At 45.0% G+C, this 26,402-nt stretch overlaps 1 protein-coding gene and 1 long non-coding RNA gene across 3 annotated transcripts in view; one reads left to right on the top strand and one right to left on the bottom strand.

The window, feature by feature from the left end:
- The window catches only part of LOC139762487 (inactive phospholipase C-like protein 1), a 377,622-nt gene that overhangs the window by 343,478 nt on the left and 7,742 nt on the right, over nt 1–26,402 (bottom strand). For both annotated transcript variants that reach the window (XM_071687427.1, XM_071687425.1), the window contains exon 2: nt 25,432–26,070. In XM_071687427.1, the coding sequence (XP_071543528.1) occupies nt 25,432–25,729 (298 nt within the window). In that variant the 5' untranslated portion in view covers nt 25,730–26,070. The remainder of the gene's footprint in view (nt 1–25,431; nt 26,071–26,402) is intronic.
- LOC139762488 (uncharacterized) lies at nt 1,608–25,577 on the top strand. Its single transcript, XR_011715727.1, has 3 exons — nt 1,608–1,715; nt 1,958–2,056; nt 25,461–25,577. It is a non-coding gene; the product is annotated as an uncharacterized lncRNA (long non-coding RNA).

The following is a 26,402-nucleotide window of genomic DNA, read 5'->3' as shown; positions in this document are numbered from 1 at the left end:
ATATATATATATATATATATATATATATATATATATATATATATATATATATATATATATATATATATAACGGCCAAAAATATTTGTTAATTCATCCGTGACATACTTGAACCTATCCTCCTACGGACATGAGCCATGTAGTCATGCAGTGCGAGTGTATGTGGTCTTAAAATTATTTTTAACACCTGAACGTGTTCAAGAAAGCGACTGTTGACGTTGACGGCCTTAATGATCCTGGCAGTTGATAGTCGTAAAAAAAAGGATTTGTGTCAGGCCATTATGGCTTGGTTGGCGATCCTCTAAACATAGCCACTCACAAGAAGACATATCACTTGGTGTTCCTCTCATGAATTAGTTACAGACTAATGCTCAAAGCGCTCCATAAAAAGGCCTAAGAATCTTCATTTAAACATCAAACAAAACCTTCACCAGATGAGAAGCAGCGACAACAAGAGATTAGGTTACTGCTGAAGTATGGAGCCTACCAGTTGTGTTACCACGGTCATTATAAAGAGGTAAAATTCAAGTAAACTCACACAATATAATTACTGGCATTATGTACCATTACGTTATGTTACATTACAGTTCGTTAACAATTTAGCCCTAAAGTGGACAGAGCTCTGAACCACATGTAAAATATGGAGTCATTAGAAATAAAGGTAAAACAAAAATAAAGTAACGTAGCCCAGAAATAAGATCGAAATTTCATTTGAATTCTACCTTATAATCACCATGTATTTCAGCAAGTTGAAATTGTAGATGTATTCTTTTCTACACACCATTTATCAATACTACTGTCTACATGACAAGTTTCAACAAGCACACATATTGTAAATATGAATTATTCAACTACAGTAAGTTATCCTGCTAGAACTGAGGATGTCCATTTCACATATTGTATTGCAAACGACTATGTAACGTTCTTGAAATTAATCCAAATTAATACAACTGCTGGAGATGGTTAGGTAGGAGTGTGCACTGCAAACTATAACCTGACGTGATGACTGAGAGTTTAAAATACTGTAAATATGATATCATTTCAAGAAATAATATGAATGAAATGACAACCCGAAAAACATTTTCTTTCTAAATCTTAAATGTTAGGTTCTGCCCCCGGTAATGATCATTATCTTACGATTTCGTGTCCATAAAAGAAAATTATCGATGGCATCATGACGTCAACCTCGTCTCCAGCAAAAGGATAAGGCATAAATTACGAGGAATATTTGGGATTATATCAAACGAATGAAAGGAACTTGGGTGAAATCAATGTGAAAGAACCTCGAGGCAATTAACACATAGCATAAGGTGATGAAAGACTTGAAGTTCCTTACCTTACTTTACGAGAATATGTCGGAAAGTTTGAGAGAAGACCTACCTCTCGCTTCCATCAAGCTGTCACCCATTGTTCCACGATGGATTCAAGTCGTCATTATTTGTCAAAAAAAAAATATATTGTGAAAGTCTAAAACCTATCAGCATCTTGCGTTAATAACAAATGAAAAAAAAAGTGATCTACTACCTCAACATTAAGGTTTTATATAGAAAATAAGATACAAACACTTTTTCGAAGTACTGCAAACATACGCAAGAATATACCGACAGATGGATTCAAACTTGGTAAACAGACATTTCAGGAAGGCTAGTGCCAGGTTTTACAGGTAAAAACCACGAAAATTGTGGCACTAACATTCACCTAGATAATACCAAATGAGGTAAGATTTTTTTTTCATTATGTTCTATGTTCTCATTCGATCTATAAGCTTTTTTTTTTATGTAAAAGCCCGCCTTCCTGTACTAGGGTTCATCTCTTGCCTCCGTTGACCAAGATTAAACAATGGCGTCACGCACTTTTATAATGTAAGAGTCCAGGAGTGTTCACATGAAAATAGAAGTGCAAGAAAACTATGAATATGGACAGTACACTGTACATTAACAGAAATACGTTTCCTTTCAGACTAAATGTGAGATTTGGAACGAGTGGAAAGGAGACTCCGTGCTTTTTATTACTCTGGCAATATAGCTATGTATATACCTCAGCTTCTCGTCTTCTCAGGTACGTCTTAAAATTATATTATTTGTATTTTGACTACAGGCAGTGATTGTCATTGGAGAGACAGAGGTAATTTGTTTGACCACATAATTCAAATTAAAACTTATTGTTTTTTGTTTGTTTGTTTGTTTGTCTTGCTGTAAGATTAGGTACTACAATTGAACGCAGCTGTTGTCCTGCGATTATAGGACCTATCATGTTGAGCTAGTAACAATATTTCAGACACTATTGTTTTGACTTGGGTAAGGACGTTTCTTTTTAAGGTTTGTATCACACTCATACTGTGATTTGCTGTTCGAATAAGTTTGGTATGCAAAATGATAACCGCAAAGTAGAAAATGCTTGAAGATGTGCAATTCTAGGCTACAAAAACGCTTTTAGGTGAAATATGGCTAACCAGTGTTACCATTTTTCTTTCTTTATCCGTGACCAGTATTTTTGATACACATATTCATAGACATTGAGTGCTGGATTTGATTTGTATTGACAAGTTAGTCTTTATTATTCTGGACACGTATGTACACTCGCGTATTTTGCTAATCACGATGCTTGTGCAAACTCCGTTTATTGTCTTGTCTATGTATTCACAGACAAGGAAAGCAAAACATGCAGATTCTGGGGATATTTCTAAACCATCACTAGATACTGCTCTCTTCTGATTCTTTAATTTACATCAAAGGGAACATTACTCTTTGATAGATGCTCATGATCATCCAGGTCAGTTTCATTGCATGAATATTCATTGCAAAGATTCATAAACAAATAAATCCCCATTGCATGTCATATGATACATTAAGGAATTTAAAATCAAGATCATTGCTTCTGATTACTCAGCGAAATTTCTGGGTTCGTTAAACCTCAGCTTCTTAATTTGTACACTAGGAGGTTGAACCACGTCAGAAACCACTAGATATACCATGAAGTACAACGTACACAGCAGTAATGAATGACTCATGTATGTGTAAGCTGAGCATCTAGGTTAGCCCTTGAACTCATCCAAGCCGCAAAATCTCAAAAGCAAGATGTAACCAGCTGGGACGCATGATGGCACTGGGGTATGTTAGTGTGAGGATGTGGGTCACGGCTCTTCAGACGCCTGGGCACTTCACTTGACGAGCGTTAATACCATATAATGACTGCCCATTAATGGAACGTCACGCTTGCTAGATCAGCTCACGAAATTAACATCTCAAGAGCCACAAGCTAATAACCTAATTCTATATCCAGTAAGAAAACATATTTGGTTACCCTAGTAGTGTTTACAGTACCTTAAAGATTTATATTTCAAGTTTCTCCTATGCCGAAAATATGTGATGCATATGTAAAGGATTCAGCCTATTTTAAAGCTGTAATGCGTCTCTTGGGCTGTTTGTATGTGCTGAATCATTGAGTGGATGGTGACTTGTGCATTTCACGGGCTTAAATGATTCAGATCGTGCTGTGCACAAGTCCTCATATCTTCAAGGATCGAGTGCAGCATCCATGTAACAATAATTCGTCCCCCAGCCTGATACACGCATAGTAATAACTCCGATTGGATGTTACCTCGTATCCATAAAGCTACTTTGTGACCTAGAACCTCAAGTTTTGCTGTTGGACGTTAAATGAAAAATTAGAGTTAGTCTCCTCTGAACATTGACCATGACCTAGGAAAATGATATGATCGTCCTTAGGTACCCTTGATACTCTAGTGTGGAGATTTACTCCAGTTTTATTTGAGTTTTGCCAGAGGAAGCAAAACATAAATTCGTTCATTGTCGCTTTTATAAGCTGGCGCACCTTCGTTCTCACCCATACCATTGCCGTAAATGCGTAGGCTACGGACTGGACATGTCCACGCTGAAAATGATTGTGTATTTCTGTGTTTGTTTTACTTAAAAAACACTGCGTGCATGTGAAGGGGAAAATATATGATTATATAAAACGAGAGAAAATGTTGATGAAATACACCAAGTGAATCGATCGGCATCTTGTATATGGGAATCAATTTAATATACTGAACTACTCGATTAAGGTCGTCAGTTGCTAGCAAGGGAGCATCTGTCTCTTATCCTCATTATTCTGGGATGTAACTGGGACATGCTACTCCCACGGCAGGGCTACAGTTACATCTTCAGCTCCTATATATAGCTCCTGTAGAACGTAGCCCCTCGTTCACCAGCGACCTTAGCCCTTTAACGATCTGAAATTTATCATTAGAATTTGTATCTCAGGGAATTTTCTCTGCGTATATAAGAATTTATACTCTTGAGATTATGTGGTATATATATATATATATATATATATATATATATATATATATATATATATATATATATATATATATATATATGCTGTCTTAATTCTGGTACCATCTTTGTTGCCCTCTTCTGGTCGACCCTGTTGTCCTGCAGGAAAGTCTGTCGTACAATCCTCCACACATTTCTGTATCAACGACCAGTTACTCAAGTGTTACTGTGTATTTTCTTATTCCCCTTTTCTTGCCTTACACTCTCCGCTCCTTTACCCGTCACACCTTATCTTTAAGCGCTCTCATCCTTATGTTACATCCTTGATGGTTTAGTCTGTGTATCTGCTGCTAGGGGAGACCTGTTTCACGTTCTGCTGTGGGTAAAGAAAACTGGAAGTCTCCGGCAGAGGTCCTCCTCATTGCTCCAGTAGGCACCTCCATACCCCAGGATGATTGAAAGTGTTGGACTGTAGAGACAAGCATGTTTGGAGGAAGTCTGAGGACGTGTGTAGTCTGGTTGTCCTCGAGCTGCTCCAGGCAGACGGGGATCCCAGGGTGCCAGGGCAACATTTGTATTATGTCTTCACGAGTCACTTGAGCCGTGAGCCATGGGGCTTGGGAACAAAGGCTCCCGGGGCCGCATCTCCGCAAGTAAATAGACAGAGCTTTAGCTATCGGGAAAAACAGAATTCTGACATTGCATAATGGCCATCCCCTCGAAATACAATGAACGGAGAAATGTTTCTCTTGGTACGGCAACCAGATCAGAATTGATTTTTGCCGCAAGGGCGGTGATGTTTATTGTACACTCATATCTATTCTGTGGATGTGGCACAGATGATGATTCAGTGTGTGCAAGAGGTCAGGGGTACTAGGCTGCAATGATTGAGTGACGTTGCAAGTTATACATGTGAATAGTTGTATACAAAGACTGAGCCACAATGAATGAATTATCTAACAAGTTGCATAGTAAATGAACTGGGTTAAGTGCATATTATGTATATAATGAGTGAACTATTTATGATAAGTAAAATTAGGATAGTTATCAAGTCTCTGGGATAGAATATTGCTACGGGTGAAATATTATACGCATCTTGTAAAGTTTGGCACAAATCATCTCTGAATTTCACATCTTATACAGCGTGAGTCAGATACAATTCTGCCGATGACATTCACATTTGGTCTGTCTAATAGTATCAGTAGGTGGGGGAAACTCCCATGAGTATCTCTATAGACCAACCTAAGTCGGATGACGAAGAACATCAAGGTGTCTACGTATATATATGAGATGTTCTTGCATGGTATTACGACCGTAGTCCAAAAGGTTTTGGTCATCTACATTCTGAATCAATGTTTTTGTTCAAGTACCCGCAGGTAGACTCGAGTTATAGTCAATGACATTCTTCTGGGCATAAGACTTTGCTACTTCAGCAGTCCTATATTCGGAACCCAGTATGTATGGGAAGCCAGAGAAATTACCCTCTTACTCCACCATGGGATATTTGGTTATACCAGGTGTCGTGCTTCAGACCCAGGCATACTACAGTCATGCTAATGGGGGTTTAATGTTGTCATTGAGGAAAGAGAGTCACTTACAGTGAAACGATTTCTTTTTTTTTTTATTTAAGTTACTGTCAAATTCCAAGGCAGTGAGACCAGCACACAGCTCAATTTGGAGAATGAGTACCCAAAAGTTGTTGATTCAGAGACCCTCATTCTCCAGTGGTATGTTGTAGGGCCCCGTCTGTAGATACAGTGTGTGTGTGTGTGTGTGTGTGAAATTGTGTCCAGTGGCGACGGTGTCATTGTCACTGAGGACGTCTTATATGACAACCTCAGCTCGAGTTGTGATCTCGGCCAACACCGGCAGGACTTGTATGTTGTACTGACCTACCCGGTCGTGCCTCAGACGCCAGCTATTTTACCGGGGGTTGGAGGTCTCAGGTCAGGTCAGGTCAGGCACTCCATGGCGGTGCGGGTTGAGGGCGCCAGCAGTAATAAGGTGAGGTCAGCCACCCATGACGGTCATGAGGCTAACCAGCCATATTAGCATACCAAAGCTTGCCGACTTATGGTACAAAGGTAACTTTAATAGATTGTTTGGTAGTCCTGACTGCGACCCGGAATTAATGAAGCCAAGTAATTAATGTGTGTCCCAGGATGAACGGTGGGTATGTACAGTACTGACTCCTACGCTCCTTCCTCACCTGGGAAAAAAGTACTTATTACATGACATAGAACATGGAAATAGAGAATAAGATTATCAACCGGTAACATTTGTAGGAACACACACACACACACACACACACACACACACATGAATATATATATATATATATATATATATATATATATATATATATATATATATATATATATATATATATATATATATATATATATATAAGAGCCCACCCAATACTTTTTAAAGATCTAAGTAGTGATATCACCTGTTTTCCCTTTTAACATTATTGGGGGACTATATCAGAAATGTGAAGTCAGACAGATTTGACAGATATGAGCGACACCGTCGAAAACCGTGCTTAGAATTGTTGAATAAGTGGCGACGCTTTAGATTAGTTAGAGTCTCATCTTACATCAGTGGTGCCACCACCACTTACGGGAACGTCGAGTTAATTGGGTGGTGATTTCCGAGCCAGGATTTATTGCCGTTTTTTGCCGAGCATCAGCGTAACACTGGCACACTTCCATTCCCGTGTGACTCTCCCTGAAGCGGGAGACTTGCTAATGCGAGCAGTCGATGGCTTAAAATTGTCTCATTCTTACCGTCTTTTTGAGCGAGTGTGTTAACGATGGCGCGTGCGGGTTGAGTTCATAAGTGTGTACGAGGTCACTGATTGAGTGTGTGTGTGTGTGTGTGTGTGGCGGGAGGGTTGTTACTGAGTGTGTGTGGTTCTCACTAATTGAGTGTGTTGATGAGCTGGGTTTTACTGAATGGATTTTTTGGTTTGGAGTAATGTTAACGAAAGTGTTGACATGGGGAAAGAAGGGGGTGTGTCCGAGTGAGAGTGTGTGTGTGTGTGTGGACAGGTGTGGAGTGTCAGGTGTGGTGTGTGTGTGTGAGAGGAAGTGTCGGCCAGTAAATGTGTGGGCAGGAGACGCATGAGTGCGTACTAGTTACATCTGGACGACGCGGGGATAAGGGTGTAATGCTCGCTGAGGTATATAAACAATCCCGGTGGATATAAGAGGTTATCTGGCTATATGAGCAGGTGTGTGTGGGCGTGTGTGTGTGTGTGTGTGTGTGTGTGTTTGTGTGTGTGTGGAGATCGTCTTATGTACTGGCGGTAAAGCAAGAGCCAGCCGTCTTGGTAGCCACGGACTGGTCTATCGACCACAGGGATCAACCAGAACTAAATATATTCTCAGTACTTCCCCCGTGTCTGCTCTTGTCCGAGTGCACCTTCCGCCTCCTGGTCGCGACGGTACGACCTTTCTTAGCACGACGGCACGACCCCTGGGGTATGATGACATAGCGTCGGACCTGAGCCCCGTAAGGTTGCATACCAGGCCAGCACAACCTGTTCGTCGCCCATGAGTAGCAGGCATAGTGCAGAGTTCACCCAGTGATCAAGCGAACGACGGGAACATCGCCAGGTGTAGAGAGTCTGGGGTATATACACGTCTGCTCTCCACACCCTCAGCTGGTGTAGACGTCTTGCCATGTACTCGTGTTCCCCACACCCCCAGCTGGTGTAGACATCCTGCCATGTACTCGTGTTCCCCACACCCCCAGCTGGTGTAGACAACCTGCTCCACCACAGGTGGCCTGCTATATATAGACCCGTCAAGTGTTCTCCACGGCCGAGAAACAAGACACTTCACCACACTTCACTCGTATCTCAGACAGTATATGGGCTGTACGTAATATGATATTATAATGAATGATCGTCTCACGGCGTTAAGCACCAGCGCAATTTGCGTAGATGCTGGTGTTGGCAGGCGTGATGTGGGACGTGACAACAGGGTCTTCGTGCTCAGGTGAACTCCACAGCGCGATCCTTGCGTGCGATGACGTGACATTCGAACCTGACCCACGGGGATTTTGGGGGGGGGCATCCTATCCACGGGTCTTTTCCATCGGTGGTCATGGGTCGCACGGTCGTGCTTTAAATCACAGGCAGTGTTCACTCCCGAGGCTTTGACGGTGTGAGTTGTTGCAGGGGAAGTGTTGCTCCCTCAGTCACAACACACGCTTGCATAACTGCTCGAGCCGCGTGGTCCCCTCCACACCTGCTGCTCCTGCTAGAGAGGGCGCTGCACGGAGTATACTCCACACCCTCACGCCCACGCTCCCTCCCTCCCACCTCCTACCCTCACCAGGACAACATGTGGCTGCTGATGATCATATACACACACGTCTCCCACTGTGTCCTGTTGCTTAGGAATACACGCATGTACTCATGACGTAAAAACTGACAAGCACGATGGTCGATATAGTATACGTCGAATGACATACGTACAGGACACGTCGAAGTACATAGAACATACATCGAATTATGTGCGGTACATGTCGAGTCATACACAGTGCGTCGAATCATATATATATATATATATATATATATATATATATATATATATATATATATATATATATATATATATATATATATAATTATATATATATTTATACTATTCGCCATTCTCCCCGATAGCGAGGTAGCGTTATTAAGAACAGAGGACTGGGCCTTTAAGGGAATTACCCTCTACCTGGCCCCCTTCTCTGTTCCTTCTTTGGAAAATTATAAATATATTATATATATTATATATATATATAATATATATATATTATATATATATATAAAAATTTTAGGTGTGTGAGAGTCTTCCCAGGTCCAGTACCCTGGAGGGCATTGAGCCACTTTACTTAAGGGTCATCACACGAGCCAGGGTTCCCTGAACACTTAGGACGGAGCTTCATGGTGGCATAAAGTGTATTTGCACTCACCAGAGATGGCTGCACACCAGCCGCACGAGTTAAGGACTTAGTACTGACAACGAAGGTGAGGATGGCGACTATATTCCTCTTTATTGTCGACGCTTCCAGATCTCTCACAGTAACGCTCATGATGATGTAACCCGCAGCTCCAAATTGAAAAGGAAGCAGAAGACTGCCTTTAGGTTTTTGATTGGTCTGTTGTAAAGTGACAGTTTTGAGAGACTGTCATCAAATCTTAACAAGTTTAGATATGGCGCCACTGCTTCTTGTCTTCGCCAGCCGGGAGAGACCTCCATCTCATGCCGACGAGTTGGGAACATTGCTTTGTTTCTTGGTGGTATGTGCTGCTCCTGTTTCCTCGGCAATACGGCCAAGATCAAGAGCGCTCAGGGCTCGAGGGAGACTTGTATATCTTCCTAAGCTCCGGCAGGTCTCTCTAGGCACCACTCTGCTAGGCCCCTTGTGGCTCTCCAGTAAGGCCTAGCTTTTCCAGCCTCTTATCGTCCTCCCGAGCACCATTCATCCCTCTTGGGAGGCCTGTGTTTGGCGGAGTGAGTGCGGTGAGGCTGGGGTGGTGGCGTGCCTTCACCCCTCTCTCTTGGCTTTACGTTAGAAATAAGTCACTTCTAGAACCGTCCATTAGAGCTGAGGCTTCTCTGGCTAGTCCCTCCAGGTCTGCTGTACACAATCGTGGCAAATGACAGTGAAAAAAAGTTCTGTTGCTTCCCACCACCAGGGGTCTTGACATCACCTCCCACCCACTTTTTTCGTATAGGATTATTATACAAGTTCATACAGAAGGGGGTCCCTGGTGCAGCCCCCCTACAGGCGCGACGGTGGACTGGGAGACCCAGAGTGTTAAGCGAGGGGAAAAAGCGAGCCAAAGATGATTCACCGGGATCCAGTCCCCATCCTCAGGGGAGTAGCGTCCCTCACACGCGTGATAAAGAACATGAAAGGTAAGGAAACGGTAGGATTCCTCGTAGGCGAAAGGGAAAATAACACAGACCAGTTGACTTTACTCGCTCTCTTGTGTTTTCTCAACCATCATCACTCGACAAGGCAGATAAGAATCAAGGGAAAATATTTGAGAGGTCAGATAAGAGTCGAGGAAAAATATCAGAGGTGGGGAAAAAAAGGGCTGACGAGTGTCTGGGGAAATATTTGAGAAGGCAGATAAGAACGAAGAGAAGACATTTAAGAGGCAGACAAAAGTCAAGCGGAAAATGAATAAATGTTTGATTCACCTTAACATTTCTCTGATAGATGAGTTCAACGGTGGCGCAGCTATATTTAGGTCATATCTAATTATTCACAGCCAGACCCCCACGATCAAAAGGGCGGGAGTAATATATTACCTGCATGGGGCGCCCTTAAGGTATACCCTTATAGGGCACACTTACGAGTTGCCTGTATGGGGCGGTCTTATGGGATATCCTTATGAAGTGCCCTCATTCGCTGCTTTTATGAGGAGCCCTCATATAACCCCATCATAGAGTGTTCTTATGAGGCGTCCTATACGATGTGCCCTCACGGACGACCTCATCTTAAGAGTTACCTGATAGGGAAACCTCATATGGGACCGTTCATGGGACGCCCAAATGGCAAATCCCAATGGGGTTGTCGTAGTTGAATTCTTCCATGGGGGTGTCCAGTTTACACACTGTCTCCACAGCACCACCACCAGAGCGCCACCAGGACCTGCCCTCAGTTCGATTCAAGTCATTATTGCAATCGTATTATGCACAATACAAATCTCCAGCCGATTCTGTTTAAGGCTCCCTGATGGTCACCCTAACACCCCGCCTCTTTACGCCTTACTATGTGACCTCAGCGATATCACTGTAGCCTCAGGGATGACTCATGGCCTCAGGGATGACACAGTGACCTCTGAGAGAACTCTGTGTCCTCTAGAATAACATCGTGACCTCAGAGATAACACTTGTCACCTCAGGGATAACGCTGTGACCTAAATATGGCACTTTAGCCTCAATGATAACACTGGGAACTAGAGATAACACTGATAAGACCAGGAAGACGTGAAGACGATGGTAGAGCCCCACGCTGTCTCTTCCCTCTACACTTACTTCGTACATGTTTTTCCTTCAGTTTCCATCGCACATGTTACATAAAACTGGTGAATCTTCAATACCTCTTATAATCATGTTTCTTTTTACCCCACACTTTGAGCGCGAGTCTTCTCTGCGTCAGTTGGTTGTGACGCTGCCTGGAGCCCAGTTTTCTAGGACTAGGTAGGTTACCAGGGGGCCCGTTTTCCTACGACCAGACAGCTGTTAACCCAACCACCTGCTGACCCCGGGCCACACGCTCCTACTGGCCCTGATTTGATTGATTCGTGCCGATAACCCCGGCAAAATTACTGTGCACCCCCTTGCTCATCCATCTTCATCCATCCTCCTATCATCATCAGTGTGTGAAGCACCACAATTTAATGGATCCCCTGACGGTGATACATCTTTGTTTATCTTTTTTTAGTCTTTCTAAAAAGCTTTACATGCTTTTCGCTGCTCAGTAACTTTCTCACCCAGCTCGTGTCATTTCGCAAAAAGAGTATATCACTATATTTGAACACGTTAAACCTTCCTATTGTCACCCATTTTCTGGTTTTCCTGTGAACTGTTAGTGTACATCAACCATTTCACCCTGCTACCTGAGTTTCTAACATAGCACATCGATAGATTCATGCATGCTTTCTTCTTACGACTATGTACAGGTGTTCTTGTTACCTGTTAGTGAAGATCAACCTCATCACTTAACATTTACATTTTCTTGCCAAGCTGTTACTCCAATAGATTTGTGGTGAACATCCATAGTTTTAAATATTTCTTCGTTCTGCTTTTGGTTTTCTCTCGTATCTCTTTGAATTTCCATAATCACTTCAGTGTTTTCTAGACCAGTGTTGTCAACCATCTGTTCACTGGGTACGACGATTGGTTGCTGTGTCTGGAGGGAGCCTACCCTTTTCCATGACGTGCCAGGAGTTACGATGTTGCGTGGGGGTTGAACTCCTGGAGTTCGGCCAGCGCCGGACGTGATGGGAGGAGATTGAGAGGCGAGCGTTTGCAGTGGTTCTTCATCAGGTCGCTGGAGTGGAGGTGGCAGCTTGGTGTAGTTTCGTTGCCATGCCCTGAATCTAGACTCCCTACAGTTTATGCATTATTTTCTTGTGCCACAACCACCTGCTGGCCTCGTGCCACACCCACCTGCTGGCCTCGTGCCACACCCACCTGCTGGCCTCGTGCCACACCCACCTGCTGGCCTCGTGCCACACCCACCTACTGGCCTCGTGCCACACCCACCTACTGGCCTCGTGCCACTCCCACCTACTGGCCTCGTGCCACTCCCACCTACTGGCCTCGTGCCACTCTCACCTGCTGGCTGTGTGCCACACCCACCTGCTGGTCATGTGTCACTCCCACCTACTGGCTGTGTGCCACACCCACCTGCTGTCCTCGTGCCACACCCACCTACTGGCCTCGTGCCACTCCCACCTGCTGGCTGTGTGCCACACCCACCTGCTGGTCATGTGTCACTCCCACCTACTGCTCCCGTGCCACACCCAACTGCTGGCCTGTAATGATCCCCATTTTCTATAATTCATATAGACTGATGACCATGCCACATTATTTCGGAGTGGTTCATGAGCTTAAGAATTTAACCGTAATTCCTAACTGTTCCCTTCCGTGACGTCGACATCCATCAGCACCCTAACAAGTGAAGCCATAAACCAGAGGATAATCTAAAGAGCCATGTTTTCCTTTGAGATATTCAGTATCTACCACTCAGTGCCATATCAAAAAGCAAATGTCCTTCTCTGTGTCCAGGTTACCTCCCTACATCGTCCTTGTCCATAGATTCGCCAGGTAGGTGCCCGGACCAGACTTCCCGTGGTTCACTGCGAAGGCCTTCTCTTGTTTAGCTTTCCTGGCTCTCATTTATCTTAAAGGCTCTGCGTGGGTCGGCTAGGGCTGCAGTGTGCCTTCAGTGTGTATGTTATTTGCTCACTGTGTTGGTGCAGCTGGGTGGTGGTGGTTGGGGCGCCAGCTTGTGTGATGGCAGCTTCCAGCTGTAATGGTGTCAGTTTGGGGCATTCTTCTGCTGTCTCCCTCCGCACCTGACTGTACGTACGGTCGGGTCGTTCTCTGTGTCCAGGGGTGTTTATCCTCTCCTGCTGCCAGAAGTAACGTCTTGGCATTACGGTACAACGACTGGGTACGACGGTACGACCCTAGGGTACTATTAGTGGTACGACCGTTGAGAACGATGGTACGACTTCTGTGCGTGATGTCTGTTGCCATAGAGCCTAGTGAAGACCATGCCAGTATTCGTTTTCCTCCAGTGTTGTTTGGATATCTCAGATGCGACGCCTAAATGTTTATTCTACGTTTCCTTTCCCCCGTAAACAAGTAAATCATGCGCTCGTCTAAAGGAGGCAGCGAGTGCGTTACGGGTGAAGCCTTCGATATGTTCTATAGATCTGTCCCCCACCAACTGGCGAATTATTTGTGGACTCTTTGCCCTCCCTGTGTTCTGTGGTGCAGAAGAGGACGCAGAGTGCCTCCGTGTTGGCAGCAGTGCTCTCGCGATTCTCATTGCCAAGGTCAGCGTCGTACGCCATTATGCCAGTGTCAGCAGCAGTTTATACCGCCAGTGTCAAGGTGCAGCACCTTGCACCGGTGCCAAGGTCAGCAGTTTATACCGCCAGTGTCAAGGTGCAGCACCTTGCACCGGTGCCAAGGTCAGCCTTATATACCGTTATGCCAGTGTCAGCGGTATACCAGATTGCCAAGGTCAGCTGTATACCACCAGTGCCAAGGTCAGCAATATGCCATTGGTGCCAAGGGTAGCAAGCATTGAACACCACTGCCAAGGTCAGCAGTATACACCAGCGCCAAAGTCAGCAGAATACACTACTACCATCGTCAATAGTATACACCAGTGCCAAAGTCAGTAGTATACACCAGTGCCGAGGTCAGCAGTATTCATCAGTGCTGAGAACAGCACTGTACATCATTGCCAAGATCTGCAGTATTCATCACTGCCAAGGTCAGCAGTATGCCAACAGTGCCAAGGTCAGCTGTATCCATCACTGCCAAGGTCAACATTATACCACCAGTGCCAGGGTCAGCAGAATTCATCGCAGCCAAGGTCAGCAGTAGACCAGCAGTTCTGCTTGCCCCTCACCAGCATGGAAAGGTTTGATTTAAGGAATCATCCTACAAGTCCAGGCTGCTCCCGGCACTGGATAAAGTTCCATAGTAATAAAATTTCAGATTCCCTACAATACGAGACTTAAGCGTCTCGCTGCCTCAAAAGCCTCACAAGTTTTTGAACTTAAGCAACCTTCTCCTGTCATCCCTTCACCTCAACTATCAACTTTCAACCACTGTTTCAAATTCGAGTGGCTCGTTATCCAGTTTTGTTGGTGGTTTGGTTGTAGGTCAACAGCAGTTGGTTTCGTCTCGTAAGAAATGGACTTTTGTTATAAAAAGAGACTTTGACAAAAGTGATGTTGGCGACACTCTGGTGATACGCTTGTTCGAGACGATGTGTGAGTGTGTGGCTGGAGGAACACTTTGTGTGGGGTGAGTGAGAGTGGCGGGGGGAGAAGGGAAGGAGCACTTAGTGAGTAAGAGTATGTGGGGCACTTGGTGAGTGACAGTGTGGCACTGGGAGGGGGGGGGGGGGGGAGAGAGCCGGAACACCAATCTCCGTGCGGCCTTCAAACCAAGTTAGCCCGACGCTAAGTGTTGCCCCCTCCATATAACCTTCCTAACTCCTCTTCCAGGGGTACCTGGCGCTGTGGGGAGAGAGAGAGAGAGAGAGAGAGAGAGAGAGAGAGACGGAAACTTCACATGGATACTGTGTCTTTCGTCACTGTCGTTAGTCGCATGTCATCTACGAATTTTTGGCCAAACACAGGCTACCTCAAAGCCTCAGGATTCCGCCGAAGAATAAAAAAGTAAGAAAAGAATAATTGTACTCTTGAAAACAGCTGAAGCCACCGCATTTGAAAGACATTTTCCTCAGGCGAGTACCCCAGACGCCCCGAGAGTAATCACTGTAGAGGAGATGTCTCTTCATGGACATTTCTTTCATCTGGAGTTCTCGGAACTGCAAATGGAAAACCGTCCGGCAGCTTCCTTCTGGTCTCCCCCATGGTAGACGAACTGTTCCACAAACTGTCATTGTTTCCAGAACTCCCCTGGCACTCTATCCCAATGACATCCTTCTATATATATATATATATATATATATATATATATATATATATATATATATATATATATATATATATATATATATATATATATATATCCTCAGAGTGCTTAAGGAATACCAAGTCGAGGACGAAGGAGACGAACGAACGATGTAAACACATCCCCCCCCCCATACTTTCATTACGCCACCGACCCACCTTTTTCTTCCTGGGACACAGGCGACGGATCATCGTAAATGCCGCCAGTGTAGAGACACATGTGGCAATTATGGTGATAATAAGGGTGATGGTAGCGCGAGTGGAAAATTGTGTGAATAGTGGATACAGGGGAATGGCGCCTCGTTTTGCCACATCCGCAGAGGTCGAGGTGCCTGACGTAGAAAAAAGAAAGAAGGGATTTTCGAGTGTTTTAACAGAAAAGGGAATGTATGATATTTCTTTCAGTAGTATGGAATGGCTTAGGTGTTTACAATATTGTCATATGGTTAGAGTATTGGTTTGGATGTGCTGGGATCTGATTAGACACAGAGGTTAAGAATAAATGCTGGGCGAGGCAGATGTGACCATATGAAAAAGATAAATATAAAAAAACATCTTGTGTGTATGTGTATGTTTCGTTGTGGGTAATAAGAAAGTTAGGAGCAACCAACGTGTAGTTTATAGGTGACGCGAGTCTAGGGAGATCATCAGTGAGTTTGGTGTGTGTGGGATCATGGGTTATGATACTATTCCAGCGAAGTCAGAGACGATCAAGCGATGAAGTGAGTCAGTCTTACTATCAGTCCTGGGAAGAGCTCACTGGTGACGGAGGGAGTCACGTCACAGAGATATGTCGGAGTATGTCAGGTTGTTATCGAGCATATAATGCGAGAAAGCATGAGCATAAAGATGACACGAGAGAGAGAGAATTGGATGAACGCAGTGTACAGAAGATAAGATGAAAAGAATGACATTTGAAAGGGTATAATCAAGAGGACTGAGATAGTCTCAAATGAGGTCGTAGAGAGGAGCAAGGAGGAGGAGGAGGAGGAGGGCTTCGCTGTATAACTCACTCTCCTCACTCTGAGAATGTCGGCGGGAAAAAGAAGAAGAAAAAAAAAAAGAATTGGAACAAGAAATGAGGACTCGATGCTCCAGTAAATGGTGTGCGGATAGGACATATGACACAGTTACCGGAGGAGGAGGAACGTGGTACTTAATGTTTGGCGTGGGAGGAGTGCTACTGAAGGCCGTTACTCCCTTCTTTAAAAGGATTAGAACCTGTGTTAAAAGGATTAGACCCAGTGTTAAAAGCGATGGTACAAGGTTAACGTTGGAGTAGGACAAGTTGGTCTTCTGTCGCACCCCCCCCCCCCCCCTCTCATTTCATATCCTGACGCGCCAGTCAGAGTTTCATGGCCGAAAGCTTGAATAGAAATGACTGCCAGTGCTAAATGGATATGCAAATTAGGACTGTAGTCACATGTAGTTCATGTATTTGAGCGTAATATCAGTTGTGAAGTTGCGAAAGAGAAGCGATGAGGAAGTTTACCTTAGGGAATAAGACAAGTGCAAATTAGAATATATATATATATATATATATATATATATATATATATATATATATATATATATATATATATATATATATATATATATATATATATATATATATATATATATATATATATATATATATGGTACCGTGGAGTATAAATGACAAAGCATTTAAACTTACAGAAATGTAAGAGAAAATCCTCCCAAGATTTGGTCTGTTTTTCAAAATCCTGAGGCAGTCTTGAGATATTGACAAAAGCTTGGGAAGATATTTGATTTCCCGCTGTGGTGAATATATATATATATATATATATATATATATATATATATATATATATATATATATATATATATATATATATATAAAGTGGGCCTATAATTGTTGGCTGAAAAGCATAAGAATGGAGAGTGAACGTGAATGGAAAGGCTTGGAATGTGGGAGTGTGGCAGAGCGCCGGCCTCACCCTGCACAGGCAGTCAGCGAGGAGCACAAAGGATTTGTAGGCAATATGAGAGCACCCGGATGAAACGCTCGTCCCGGGAAAGTGGCACCGCGGCAAATGTTCATAAGGTGAAGCCATCTGGTCTGCGTCGAGCCAAACGGCTCCACCGGTGCCACGCTTTGGAAATTGTTGGGCAGAATCTTGGGTGGGGGGATTACGTAAAACACACACACACACACACACACACACACACACACACACACATACACACACACTGACAGACCGAGAGAGAGAGAGTGAGAGAGAGTAACGCATGATCCCATTTGCCTCTGATGGGATAATAGGAGAAAGATGATTGTGTTTGAGAAAGGGACGTCGAAGTGTGAGATGCGGGTGGATGAGCGCACGGAAAAAAATGAGAGAGAGAGAGAGAGAGAGAGAGAGAGAGAGAGAGAGAGAGAGAGAGAGAGAGAGAGAGAGAGAGAGAGAGAGAGAGAGAGATGGGGGGGGGGGGGGGAATATACCTTAAACTGCATCTTAAACAATGTGTGGAGGAAATCTTCGAGCTGGGATGGTCCAAGTGGAAATGTTAAGGTGTCTTGAGGGGCCAGGGGGGTGTACAAGAGGCGAGAATGATAGCATGTTCCACCCATCATGGTTGTGATGGTGTGATCTTTCGGTGAAAGGTGGTGGTTGTGAAGGGTAGATCAGGTTGGTCCTATAACATTATTTACCCCCTCACAACCCCCTCACCCTTCCCCATCCGCTCCCCCCCTGCAGCCGCTCGACAAACTGTAAACAGTTGATGCAAATAATGATGATTTGGTTACAGTTGGTTGTAATCAGTGCGGCTCACGGCTCCTTGGGCACGTCGGTACGACTTTCGAGCACGATAGATGTGTATATTTCTTTCTTGTATCTCCCCTGATGATATGATTGTTACACGAAAGTGCACTTGGAAACCTATCGTGTTTCATTTCCCGTGAACTCATAGGAATATATATATATATCATAGGGTGGGGGAGGGGGCGAAAATTTTGGGAGCCTTGAAAAATGTGTGGAAGTCGAGAACATTATCCCGGAAAGCAAAAATGGGTATGTTTGAAGGAATAGTAGTTCCAACAATGTTGTATGGTTGCGAGGCGTGGGCTATGGATAGAGTTGTGCGCAGGAGGATGGATGTGCTGGAAATGAGATGTTTGAGGACAATGTGTGGTGTGAGGTGGTTTGATCGAGTAAGTAACGTAAGGGTAAGAGAGATGTGTGGAAATAAAAAGAGCGTGGTTGAGAGAGCAGAAGAGGGTGTTTTAAAGTGGTTTGGGCACATGGAGAGAATGAGTGAGGAAAGATTGACCAAGAGGATATATGTGTCGGAGGTGGAGGGAACGAGGAGAAGAGGGAGACCAAATTGGAGGTGGAAAGATGGAGTGAAAAAGATTTTGCGTGATCGGGGCCTGAACATGCAGGAGGGTGAAAGGAGGGCAAGGAATAGAGTGAATTGGAGCGATGTGGTATACAGGGGTTGACGTGCTGTCAGTGGATTGAATCAAGGCATGTGAAGCGTCCGGGGAAACCATGGAAAGCTGTGTAGGTATGTATATTTGTGTGTGTGGACGTGTGTATGTACATGTGTATGGGGGGGGTTGGGCCAATTCTTTCGTCTGTTTCCTTCCGCTACCTCGCAAACGCGGGAGACAGCGACAAAGTATAAAAAAAAAAAAAAAAAAAAAAAAAAATATATATATATATATATATATATATATATATATATATATATATATATATATATATATATATATATATATATATATATATATATATATGAAGAGCAATATGGAGTATATTAGGCAAACCATGTCTGTATGAAAGCAACAGAGTTACACAAGTCATTTACATCCTCTTGCACTAAGTGTAAACGCCTGGGAAATGGGTCATTTACATTTCCCTTTCTGCACTAACTGTAAAAGCCCGACATAGCAGGTTGGGTCGGACCCCATGCATATGGATGATAATCGAGAGAGGCTGTGATAGCTGACTGCCCACCCTGTAGTCAGCCAAGACTAGGCTTTGCAGGGGAGGAGATGTGGCCACAATGGAGAGGCAAGACGCCACGCCCCAGGGATCATGAGAGAAGTGCATGACCCCTTTGTGCATCTGGCGAGGTAGTGCGTGATTCGCGCACGGGCCCGCCCGGGTTCGAGTCCTGGGCGCGAAAGTTTCGGCCCACACCCAACCCGGGTGTTAGTTATATTGCAGTTACCTAATTCTGTTTCAAGGTGGTCAGTCATATGGCAGTTATTCAATCTTATTGATAACCGGTCAGTAAGTTATATTACAGTTACTTAATTCTATTTTAACGTGTTCAGTTATATATCATTTATCAAATTCTATTTCATATTAGTCAGTCAGCATATGTTTCAGTTATCTATTTCAGTTTCCACCTGGTCACACTCGTATTTCATTTATCAGATTCACTTTTAAACTGGCCACTTAGCTATGTTAGTTACGTAATTCTGTTTTAACCTGGTTGGTTATTTTTCATTTATCTAATGTCACTTCATAAATTTTAGATGGTTCATTACATGTCAGTTTAGCCTCTGATATTTCACTGATTCTGTTTTAACGTAAACAGTCGTTTTGCTTTCATTATCAATTTCTATTTCAGTTCCCTCCCCTTCGTGAGTTCGTGGTATAACAGAGGGAAACCACACATTGCAATGATGGAAGGTAATTCACTTTAGTGAGCAGGTTCGGTGGCGTGCAGGCATGTAATTACCCGCTTGTAATTAACCATTTGTACAATACGGGGGAGGGAATTCGTGAGTTTTCCTGTCCTACATATTTTTTTTCAACTTCTGTGATCTACAGTTTCACCATTGAGCATATGTGCGTGAGAGAGAGAGAGAGAGAGAGAGAGAGAGAGAGAGAGAGAGAGAGAGAGAGAGAGAGAGAGAGAGAGAGGTGACCTCTCTCTCGTTGACCTGATTTTGCCTGGATATTGACGCGCTGACCCAGAAGTAAGTCAGGGGCTCGATGCTTCGGATCCACTGAAGCCCTCAGGAAGCATGGTCGAGACAGGCAACGCCATAAACCCGTTAAGTCTACGTACGAATGGCTCATGATCAAAGCCTCTTAGGGCGAGCAACCCGACCTTCATCATTATCATCATCATCATCATTCCCCATCCCCCCGCAGCTTGTGTACTTTCTTTAAACGTTGTTGACACACGAACAGAGAGAGAGAGAGAGAGAGAGAGAGAGAGAGAGAGAGAGAGAGAACAACTAACCCACTGGTGGTGTTGACGTGTGGGGGGGGGGCGTGTCTCACTGCTTCGCTTCGGGATTCAAGGGCGTTCCGCGATTCATTCTCTCTCTCTCTCTCTCTCTCTCTCTCTCTCTCTCTCTCTCTCTCTCTCTCTCTCTCTCTCTCTCTCTCTCTCTCTCTCTCGCTGAGCAGTGTTGATCATAATGACTGTGGTTCACAGACGCAGCACAGACCGGTGTCCCTTCACAGATGCGATGCACATCTATCTGTGACAGCAGGAGCTCCTCTGTGCATGATTTACCCTCCTTGACTTCGGTTAATCCGATGGCCACAGTGACGTGCATGAAGGACAGTAACGCTGTCGGTAACCGTAAGCCATAACCGAAGAGTGAAGCCGGTTCGGAACCACGATAGTTGTTCTTAAAAATCAAACAGAAGACGTACTCCATAACATGATTTAATGTTCGGATGTACCACGAAACCTCCAGAACCCGTTGAGGTTATCCGGTTTACTGAAGTCTCTTAAGCGTATCCGGACATCCAGGTCTATCGTCTCGTTGTCCATAACGTTCGTGGAATCTTGCACGAAGTTCGTACCATCGTTCTCAAGTGTTCGTTAGCTCGTCCGAAAGGCACGTACCGTCGTGCTCAAGGGTCGTACCGTCTTGCTCAGGGATCGTACGGCGGTGCTCAAAATGTTAAGTCGGTTGCGAGGGAGTCGTTAGCCTGCACAAGTTTTATTTCCTGCCAGAATCAGGTCTGGTTTCCTACCCTAGTCTCGTTCGTACTGTTTTTAGAAGAAAGTTACAATTTTTTTTCCCAGGGGAAGGACTGACGTAAGCTTTCTAAGTCTCTAATATGAGGAGATTATGTCCAGAGGCGGCTACAGCTGCAGGACACGGAACTGACGAGTAACCTGGAACTAAGAAGTGACAATTGAAGTATCCTGGAACATGGAAGTGACAGGTAAAGTAATTTGGAACAAGGAGGTGGCAAGTCAAGTAACCTGGGATAGGGAAGTGTCAAGTAACCCGACGAAGAAAGTAACAGGTAACCTGGAGCACTGGAGCACCAGGGGAGGGGGACAAGTGAACACATCATAATGTGAGTTTGACCAAGTGGGGTCCAGCCAAGCCTCTCCCTGATGCTTCCTTACCCCCCACATAATCTAGACATCCAAAGCGAAACGTTTAACTTTTCTAAGCAAACATCATTGCACGTACGAGTGACGTCAAGTTAACTTGAAAAGTACACTGAATATAGAACGCACGAATTCCATGCGAATCTTTTATCAGATTTCGAAGTAGCTCGATTGAGCGGCGTCTGGGAGACGGTGTGTGTAGGTACACTGCAAGTGTGGGTTATACAGAGCTGAGGTCTTCTTTGGTTTGTTTTGTTCGTTAGGGATAAGTGCCTGTTAATCGAATCCCTCTGGCACTAAGAGACGACCCATACTTGAGCACGAGGGTACGACCCTTGAGTACGAGTAGGAGTTCCTTAAACAGGACGGTACGACCTTTGGTTTATGATAGTTTGGCCATTGACCGAACGCTTAAGGGTAATGTCAAATCCCTCTCCGCCATACCCAAGGGTCGTACCGTCGGGCTCAAGGGTCGTACCGTCGTCCTCAAGAGTCACACAGTCGGTCTCAAGGGTCGTACCGTCGTCCTCAAGAGTCACACAGTCGGTCTCAAGGGTCGCACAGTCGTGTGCTCAAGGGTCGCACAGTCGTCCTCAAGGGTCGCATAGTCGTCCACAAGGGTCGCACAGTCGGGCTCAAGGGTCGTACCGTCGTCCTCATCTGACCAACCTCTCAAAACTGCAGATAACCACAGAGAGGTGTCTGTAAAATGAGAATAAAGCAAAGGGAAGATAATTCACATGCTGGCGTCATCTCAAATTATCTCCAAAACTCAAAAGTCTTCCTTATATTCGAGAAGAATATCTTGAGCGTGCAAGGAAAACTGGGGAGACACAAAAATAGAAGATAAGAGTATAGTTGATCACTCCTTTGTTACACTTATTGGCGGAACCTCCTCGGAGGATCCAATACCCCTTGAAACTCCCTTCGGAAAAGCATCCGCGAACTTTTAAACACCGCCACGTCGATTAGGGTGAACCTGGAAACCTTTTTAAGCCTCAATGAACTTCATCAGCTGCTGCAGTCTGTGCCGAGGGATGGCGGCTCTAGAGCAGCGTACGGCACAGCCAGAAGAGCTCCTGGTAGAGGCGTGTCTATACATTTTTTTTTGCTTCGCATTTTCCTCCTCGGGAACAGCCACTCCAGGGCGTCGTAATTCCTGGTGTCACGTCGGGCGACTCAGACAAACGCCGCTATGACATCTAATGTTTTGTGTGCATAGTTTAGGATAACCAAGATGAACAATCCATCAAATGTAATAAGTTACCTACAACCTTATAACAGCAGCGAATATAAATGACAAAAATCTGTACTCTATATATATATATATATATATGTGTCGGAGGTGGAGGGAACGAGGAGAAGAGGGAGACCAAATTGGAGGTGGAAAGATGGAGTGAAAAAGATTTTGTGTGATCGGGGCCTGAACATGCAGGAGGGTGAAAGGAGGGCAAGGAATAGAGTGGATTGGAGCGATGTGGTATACCGGGGTTGACGTGCTGTAAGTGGATTGAATCAAGGCATGTGAAGCGTCTGGGGTAAACCATGGAAAGCTGTGTAGGTATGTATATTTGCGTGTGTGGACGTATGTATATACATGTGTCTGGGGGGGGGGGGGGCCATTTCTTTCGTCTGTTTCCTTGCGCTACCTCGCAAACGCGGGAGACAGCGACAAAGTATAAAAAAATATATATATATATATATATATATATATATATATATATATATATATATATATATATATATATATATATATATATATAGTGGCTTAAAATCAAAAACAAAAATTTGAGGATGGTCAAAGATAAGTTCGAGATGAACTGAGAATGATATTGACGCGGAGGTGGGGAAAATCAGTATTATTCATCGAGCATGACGTGTGTGGTGAGCGCTACCCGCTTGCCCTGCTTGCTGGCAGAATGTCACCATATGTACTCCTCTCTCTCTCTCTCTCTCTCTCTCTCTCTCTCTCTCTCTCTCTCTCTCTCTCTCTCTCTCTCTCTCTCTCGTACGGACAAGAGGTAGGAGCTGTACGAGGCAGACGGCGAGGCCCCGCGCGGGCCTCCCTTGCTACTGACATTGATAATCCTTTTATAATGTGTGGATCCCCCGGTGTGGCCGGGCCCTGGCAGGGAGGCCAGGCAAACCAACCCACGGACGTGGCTTTGTGAGCACCGACAACAGGGCAACTGTATAGCTAGAGACTTTACTTGCACAAATGGTTGGTCGCTGAGACGCCCTACAGGATGAATTTCCTTCCCTTCAGGTGATTAGTAATCTGTTGTTCCAGGCCAGTTCTATGTATTCCAGATTCACTTCCAGTAGGGTGGTGGTGGGTGGGTGAGCCCCGGCTAGCCACCGCTCAACTCTGCCTCTTGTGGTAGGCGTCCAGCCTGTGAGTGTGGCGCCAGGCTCCCCGTCTCTCTACATCCAGTTTAACGCACCACACACCAGTCTGTCTCGGGCCCAGTGTGTGTTCGGTTTCCCCAGGGTTCCCCCCGTCCTTTCCCAGGGTCTCCCTCTTGGTTGGCATGTCCACCTCTTCTCACCAACCTTTCCCTCCATCACTCTCACTTAAATGTCCCCGCCAACTCAGGGGTGTTGCTCCTGTCTCATTTTTTGCCCCGGAATCCTAGTCATCATTTGTACTACATCCTGTGAGTTCTCTGTGGCACAGACAGGACCACAGTGGCTACCATCCCTGGACGGGAGACACTCACCCCCACATCCACACCCCAAGCCGTCTTACGTAATTCAATTTCCCTCCAGAGACCCATTGGACTACCCACCTCACTCCCTTCCATGGTGTGTGTGTGTGTGTGAGGCAGGTTGTGTTCACTGGGAACCTCCCAACACCACACTGATGCCTCCCATCGCTCACTATACAGCCCAACACCTCACCATCTTGCATTCTTCAGTGTTGAACACTAAGGCGTCACAACATTCCATGACAATAACCAAATGGTTTGAAGGCTTCGCCCAGGCAAAAATGGTCGAGGTGATATCGCCAGAAATTACTCATTGTTACTGCGGCACTGTAAAAGGAAGGTATACCCATCCCCAGATGAATATGAGTCTGTGAGCCAGTGAATAGTTCATCATATTGGAAGTCACGTGATACATACGTATGTGTGTGTGTGTGTGTGTGTGTGTGTGTGTTTAAGTTACGGTCGGCACTAGAGTAGCAGTGTACTGTATCCTCGAAGTTACAGTTGACATCAGACGGTCCCTGTACCGCACCCTCTCCAGTGACAAGCAGCAGCGATAGTGGGCACCGTGGTCATCAGGTTACACTAGACACGAATATAGTGCATCATGATAAACCTTATCATAATGCACTTTATTCGTCAAGGTACCGTCTGCGTCACAGTATACAGCCCGTATGGTTCAGTAAGCAGCAAGCATGGGAGAAAAATGGCCCCTCTCACTACTGGAACATCATCTTTAAATCATTCGATCTGACCCGGCGTCTGTCCTCGAGTTAGGGACGACCAAAATCCACTTAATGGCATGAATTAAGGTCTTATCTTAATTCTAAACAAACATTTAGAGTTGATACTCACCGCTTTGTATCTTCCTGTCGCTCTTCCAGTTGGTGTGTGAGTGGAAGGACACCGACTTGGTCTTCCTCGAGCCCTTTGTATCGAAATCCTCGAAGCCCTCGCCCGGCGGCATGGGCGACGGGCTCCGCGTAGGCGTGGAGTCTGAGTACCGCCTGTAGCGTGGGCTGGGGGACCTGGGAGGCAGGTCATCACAGGGAGATACAGCGCGGCCATTCCTGTTCTGGTGGAGGAGGTCCAGACGGTCTAGAGAGTCTTCCCCGCCCACCTCCTGAGTCGGGCTGTGGCCAGAGTCAGCCATCTCGGGCAAGCGTCGGGACACAACGCGTGGGAGGCGGGAACGCTCCAACAGTCGACTTTAACTGATAAACAAACTGTCTAATCCAGCCCCCCCACACCAGATCTAACAGTTTAACTGATTAAATTAGTCATATCTTTGGCACAAAATGTTTCAAAGTCCTACATTATATTTCTATAACACTGGAGCTTCATTGCCACAAATTTCACGAAGCCACCTCACACTTTCCAAATATTTTAACTCATTGATGATATCACTGCACTTAGCTTGTTTCAAAAAGTCCCAACATTCTCTTTACCATCTAAGGAAACGCATCGACGCCATCAAAACTTTTCTAATGACCCCTAGAAACCAATTAATGATGATAAGGACATGAAAAGAGACTCCAATTGAACGTCATTACGCCAGTGTTACCAACTCAGCCGCTGTGGCGGGCAGGTGTTGCTATCAGGGCGGTAACCCAGGGGATTTAAGGGACCCCCACCCCCTCCACCCGGGGACCAGCCCACCCCCAGGTACTCTGGTACTCTGCTCCTGTGGGTGGCAGGTGGGGGGCCATAGGAAGGAGAGGGGGAGATAAAGGGAGGGAAGGGGAAGCCATGTTACACAGATCAGAGTACTGTTATGTTGGTGTTGTTATTTGTAACGGTGAATGTTGGTGGTGGTGTTGTACAGG

Source organism: Panulirus ornatus, chromosome 43 (genome assembly GCF_036320965.1).
Source record: "Panulirus ornatus isolate Po-2019 chromosome 43, ASM3632096v1, whole genome shotgun sequence".
Taxonomy (NCBI): domain Eukaryota; kingdom Metazoa; phylum Arthropoda; class Malacostraca; order Decapoda; family Palinuridae; genus Panulirus; species Panulirus ornatus.
Note: the sequence above shows the minus strand (reverse complement) of the source record. Positions and strands in the feature narration are given on the sequence as shown.